At 40.4% G+C, this 6199-nt stretch overlaps 1 protein-coding gene across 1 annotated transcript in view; it reads right to left on the bottom strand.

The window, feature by feature from the left end:
• SPMIP4 (sperm microtubule inner protein 4) overlaps nt 1–6199 on the bottom strand; it is a 24238-nt gene extending 18039 nt beyond the window's left edge. Inside the window, 2 exon segments of the mRNA XM_057365441.1 lie at nt 372–470; nt 6117–6199. Of these exon segments, the coding sequence (XP_057221424.1) occupies nt 372–470; nt 6117–6199 (182 nt within the window).

Genomic DNA, 6199 nt, shown 5'->3' on the forward strand with positions numbered 1-6199 from the left:
AAAAAAAAGTTTAAAACAGGAGTAGATATCATGATAAACACCTGTGATTGATTCGTGAAATATGCACATTTTTTCTACATTAGAAATGCAGTATACATGTTCATTTTATTCTTTATGAAAATTATTTCAGGAGATTTTGAGCGCTAAAGCCACAGTATAATTTATGTTAGCAGTCCTCTTTTCAGCTGTAATGAACATATTTCTTGGGGAACTGGCAGACTATTGCACAAAGTAAAAGATATTCTGTTTCGTTAAAGCAAAGAGAAAAATAAATGTGTCTTGCCAGAAAAACATAACCRTGAGAAAATGCTTTCAGTAAATTGATATCAAATACTTCTAATACAGTAGTTGACCTTTACAAGTTCTGTTCTTACCTGTCTTTTGAGACAGTTGGGCAAGCAGGAATTTGAAATGGAGTTAGTACCACGTTCAARTTGAAGGTTCTTGTTAGGACTTCAAGCCCCTCATTTCTTCACTAGTATTGGGACAGCTTAGGCAGTAGCATCATGTTTCATATTTGAACTTTTAGGGGAAAAAGYGGGATGAAATACCAAATATCAAAGAATTTKTGACTGCATCTGGATTCTAAGGATRCAAYGRGTGAGTTCTGCCTAGCTCTGGCAAATGTCGACAAGAAACAATGGTTGCTTTTATTACTTCTACTGATTATTTGTAGCAGGTTACAAAATGAAACAAACATACAAACAAAAAGGAGAGAATCAGCTTAAAGAGATGTGATACTGTTGCTTTGTGTTACTGATGAACAGAAGCTGGAAATAAGCTTTCAAGTAATAAACTTGTTACTTTCAAGTAATAAGTTTGGATTTGCACTTGTATAGAAAAGGATTTATGTACATAGAGACTCACCTGGTGAATTCAGATTCACTATAAAGTTCTAGTTCCACTCTGGAAAAGATGGGACTTTCAATAGAAAATRCTTTTTTCCTTAATTGCCATGGTTTTTTGTCTCTATTTTTGTGCTTAGAGGAAATGCTTTACTCCTCCTTTCACTAGAATGAAGGTGTGTTTCAACACTGGTTGATTAGCTCTTTGTGAGGAGAGGAGCTGTATTAGGTCAGTATAAACCCCTGAGCTCTCCAGAACTTCATGCAGGCATTTATGTCTAAACAAGTTGCCTCTGCTTTGAGCTGCTCTGTTGTGCAAGAGAAAAGCACCAGGACTTCTACTTTCTACAGGATTTTTACAGTGAAATGAAGCTTTTRTTCACAGTGACAGAGCTCCTCTTGTGGAGAAGGATGAGAGACCTCTGCTTTACCTCCTTACATTTTGAGTTTTACCTTTTAGACTCCTGTGTTGCTCTGCACTGAATGATTTGCTAGCTTTTTAAATATGGATCTTACAATGGGAAGAGGAGTCTGAGGTGAGTCTCAAGGAGAAAGGAGCAATATATACTCATCTGACTGGTACATGCTTGCTATCCTGACTTTGGCAAAGCTTTGACAAAAGCTATTTTGATCAAGCCCTCTTCTCTGGCATATGTCAGTGAAATGCAAAAGATTTTGATTTGCCTTATTAAAATAGGCAACTAATTTGAAAATATTTGAAACATGTTATTCTTCCAAGATGTTTGGGAGTTTGGGCCATATGTTTTTGCAGAAAAGAGGCTGATGTAGCATATTCAAGTGAAAAAACCTAAGCTCATCCTATCATGCTGGCAGTTTATAGAGTACTGGGTGGTCTGCTATGGTATCTACAGGAACACTGTAGGAATCTTACAYTGATGACTCAGATTCAAGTGCAACTGGCTTGCAATGAGAAAAATATTCTGAATTGTTGATCCATAATCTGCAAATGGGCAAGAAACAAAAATCAGACTTTCCTTCCAGCAGTACTGCTGTGGCTCTATAATGCAATGCAGTTCTGAGTCCCCACTGTTCAGATCCCAGTGGAATTTTCTCTCTATTGAGCTTTATTAGCCTTTCTCAGAAACGATTTCTGGCTGCCAGAATTGCAGATGGAGCCTGTGACTAGTAGATATTTTTGCCCCTGCCTGTTGCACATATAAGAAGGTACCACATTTCATGGCTTCTCTTTGCAGCTCCATGAGAGCAGCCCACTGAGGCAGGGATCTGTGCCATCAATTTTACTYCATCAGTCTCCTAGCATTTCAACCRCCATCCACAGCAMCAGATCRTGATCTGACTGCTCTCATCTTCAAATCCACAAAGTACATACAGRCTTAAACCCATCTGCAGCATACCAACAAAAGGACCACTCATTCCCAGTAATCCACACACCCTCATCAAAAGAATTATGAAAATATATATTCCATGTACCTTCAGCTGCACTAGTCCAAAACCACCATTCAAATCCTAAAACTTGCCTTCAAATCCAGAAAAATATTTCATTGCATGGCACTTCCAGGTGGCTGGCTCAGGGACTTCAAGCTCGTAGCCATTGACACCTCCCTTTAGCAGCAGGGCCCAGCCCAAGGGTCGATATCCCTATGAACAGTGCTCTCTGGACAATGTCCAATGCATGCAGAGGGSCCCACACTGTCTGCCCAATTCTGTTCTCTGACAAACTGGCCCAATTCTTTGGCAGAAGAAGCCAAGAGGATTTTAGCTCAGTGAACAGTCAAAAGTCCAGGGCAAATCACCCACAAAAGAAATCAGTAGTTTCCAGGATCATACCTCTCCAAAGCAGGAGCCATGATCATACACTTTTCAGCCCCAGAACTTTCAGAAATCCATGGYTAAGAGAATGAATTATCTCACTKGGAGGCTTTGCTGAGGARGAGCTTCCAGTGGGAGAAGGTMKGAAGGAATAGGAAAAAGATACATGRTTATTTTGAGAAATTATACMTAAGTAAAAATTWAATTYTAAATGTAACAACTTTTCAACTATTGTGCTCACAGAACCCTAAAGAAATATTATCCCCAACACAGGAGGCAATATTTGGAAATCAGCCYCTCTCTTCCCCCTCTTTATTGTCTGACTTTTTGGAAGAAAAGCATTAATAGGAAGCTGTATAGGGCTGAACTCTGAACTAAGCCTACCTTCTCACTCTCATTCAGTGCATTGCACTGTGACTATGCTTTGGTCCGTGCTCTGGTAGTATTTGACATCAGAACAAGAGGGTGTTGGGGTTTTTCTGGAGTGATACATAGGATGAGGCAGCTGGTGATGTCAGCAGSTGAAGGACGGGTCAACTGTTGAATGATGGGTGAGGATGTWAAAACWCACCTGGGATCCAAGACACACATAGGTCGTGAACAGTTTTACACTCCTGAAYAAAGTGATAAATACAGCCACAAACAGAGACGATTTGTTACAGAATATGTGATTGGGAAGAATTGAGTGAAGTCATGTGCATGTTGGTTCAATTCTTCTCAGACAAATTGGCTGAGCCCAGTGGATTTCAAGTGAGTCAGGCAGCACAGCAGCAGGACCTCTGTGAAGGGTCAATTTTTATTCCCATTCTTGGATATACCAGTATTCTTTGCTAAGGTCTTATGTGGGATATTCACACCATCCTTTAAAACAGTTGGAGCTGGCTGCCACTGGTGGAGTTTGGATTCTGGTTAGTTGGCTTGCTGGATGTTTTTGCCTTCCTATATTTGACAGACATGGTGATAGATTTTGATCTGTTTTGCTTCCTTCTGCTGRCCTTTTCTTTTCTCAATGTGGTTTTTGTTTGAGTTGAATTGGCATAAAAATAAATGGATGCATTTGAAAAGAGAGTTGGTTCTGTTGTTTTTTTCACCAGTGAGAGCAAACTAGCAGGAGGTCCTACTTTTCTTGGAAAAGCAGTGTGAGAAAAGCTGAGAGCATGTTTTTTGGCTGGTTATAATACATAAATAGCTTTTCTGAATACCTATTAAGTGCACTATCATGTTATTAATAACCAGTCAAGCCAGTAATTGGTTTATTATGGTTTTGAACCACTGATTTGTTTTTAACCTGGATGGCTTGGCCACCACATTAAAGTGAACTAAACYTTAATGTTTGTGCCATTTGCAAGTGATCTAGCTTCATTGGTGATTTCCAGAGTTCACAAGTTTAATAGATTCTGAAAAAAAATTATTTCAGTGTTTCTTTTCATGCTTCATCTTAGTCTAGAGCTGAATGTTTGAAAAGGCTCAGCAGAATATTTTCCTTCATTTCATTAATTACTCAACTGTTGAAAAATTTCTGTTATTTCCTTCCAAAAATATACTATGGMAGAATTAGAGTTGTGGTTTTAGGATATCATGGGAATGATCTACCTCAGCTGTTATTATAGAGGGTGTGCTGACTGAAGAAAAAGCTTAGGACATCACTTCTACATGAAATCTTCACACAAAAGAGGTCAACCCCACATGTAAATCTATCAGTACCTAATTTGTGTTTTGTTGCCACCTGTATCTCCACATTATTGAGTTTCTTTGGAAAAAATCTTGTTAGAGGATGAAGGTCCTTGCTACATCTCTGTATAGCTCCTTTACCAGGCTGCATTGGATGTTCTGCGCTGATGGAACAATGGTGTCAGGGAAAGATGGGTATCATAAAATCACAGGATTTTTGAGGTRGGAGGGGACTTCTGATGGTCACCTGGTCCAACCCTTGCTCAGGCTAAGCCACCTAAAGCACGCTGCCTTGGGCTATGTTTCCAAGGAGGGAGACTTCACAGCCTCTCTGGACCACCTTGTCATCGCTCAGTCACCCTCACAGTCTGAAGGGCTTCCTTRTGTTCAGATGGACTATCCAGTGTTTCAGTTGGTGCCCATCGCCTCTGGTCCTCTCACTGAGCACAAACAGAAAGAGCYTGGCTCCATCCTCTTTGCAARCTCCCTTCAGGKATTTKTACAAATTCATGAGACTCTCCCTTAGCCTCTTCTTCTCCAGGCTGCACAGTCTTTGCTCTCTCAGCCTTTCATCATGTAAGAAATGTTCTAGACCCTTCATGAGCTTGGTGACCTTTCACTGGACTTTCTCCARTAGTTCCRTCTCCTTTGTTYTGGGGAGTCCYGAACTGGACACCGTACTCCAGATGWGCTCCCACCCRTGCTGAAYAGARGGGAAGAATCTCTTCCCTCAACCTGCCAGCCATTCCTCCTCATGCAGTCCCAGATATAGTTTGCCTTCCTTCTAGTAAAGGCAGGTTGTYGGCTCCTGTCCAGGTTGGTGTCCACCAGCACCCCCAGCCCTTCCTGCAAAGCTGCTTTCCGGCTGGTCAGCTGCAGCATGTGCTGGTCYTCCTGGCAGCATGGGGCTGTTCCTCCCTACATGCAAGACTTTCCATTTACCTTTGTTGAACTCAAGGAGTTCTGCTCSCAGGGACTAAAAATCACTTGATGAACTCTGACAGGTAAGATAAAATACTAATTTGTGTTTAGCTGTGGCACATACAGAATATCAGGTTTTATAACCTTGCTATTGAGTAATGCAGAAGAGATGACTTGCTGAGGCAGTTATTAAACCAGTACCCYCTCCATGCTGACACTCAGTGTGCCTCAGATGGTGCAATGGGATAGAGCCAGCAGAAACAAAAAATGGAAGTATCGTTTCTAAGTGAATGAAGCTATGTTGCCTACAAAGTGATGGGTCAAGGAAAGGTGAGGCCAACTCATATAAATAGGGAGAGAAGTAATTAATCCAGTTCTCCCTCCCCCCAATTTTGGCAGAAAAAATAGAGGCATGTGATCATTTTAGTGAAGAAGACGGAGATGTAATTCCCTGAACTTCTCACTGATTTTCATAGCCACAATATTGTGAGGGCTATAGATGTATTTGCATCCAAAAAGAACCAAAGGAAGTTGTTAATTGAAGTGAGAAATTATACATATTCTTATCTTTAAGCTGGTGTTAAAAGGCAAAAATTAGCAACCATTGATAGACAGCTTAACACACATTACAACAAATTCTCCTTTCAGGCTTTAAGTCAAATGTCATTGTAATTAAAAAAAAAAATAAAATATTTGTTCTAGGAATTGTTATTAAAAGACAGAAAGTTGAGACGACCAGACTCGTTAAGGTTGAAATTTTATGAGATAGATTTTGTAAAACKAACGGCATAGTTTCTATGTTTCTGGCTCATCCAGGAGTTTCTCGTGCTAATTAACATCCCAGGTTKTATAATGGAAAACACGATTCTCTCCAAAATCAAGCTTTACAAGGAATGTTCTGTCTGCCCTCTCGTGGCCACGGGCCAGTTTTGCAGTTTTGCATCGACGAGAATTCCAGACTTGAATCGCAT

The sequence above is a fragment of the Malurus melanocephalus genome, unplaced genomic scaffold (assembly GCF_030028575.1).
Source record: "Malurus melanocephalus ecotype Western Australia unplaced genomic scaffold, MMel_1.1 scaffold_53, whole genome shotgun sequence".
Taxonomy (NCBI): domain Eukaryota; kingdom Metazoa; phylum Chordata; class Aves; order Passeriformes; family Maluridae; genus Malurus; species Malurus melanocephalus.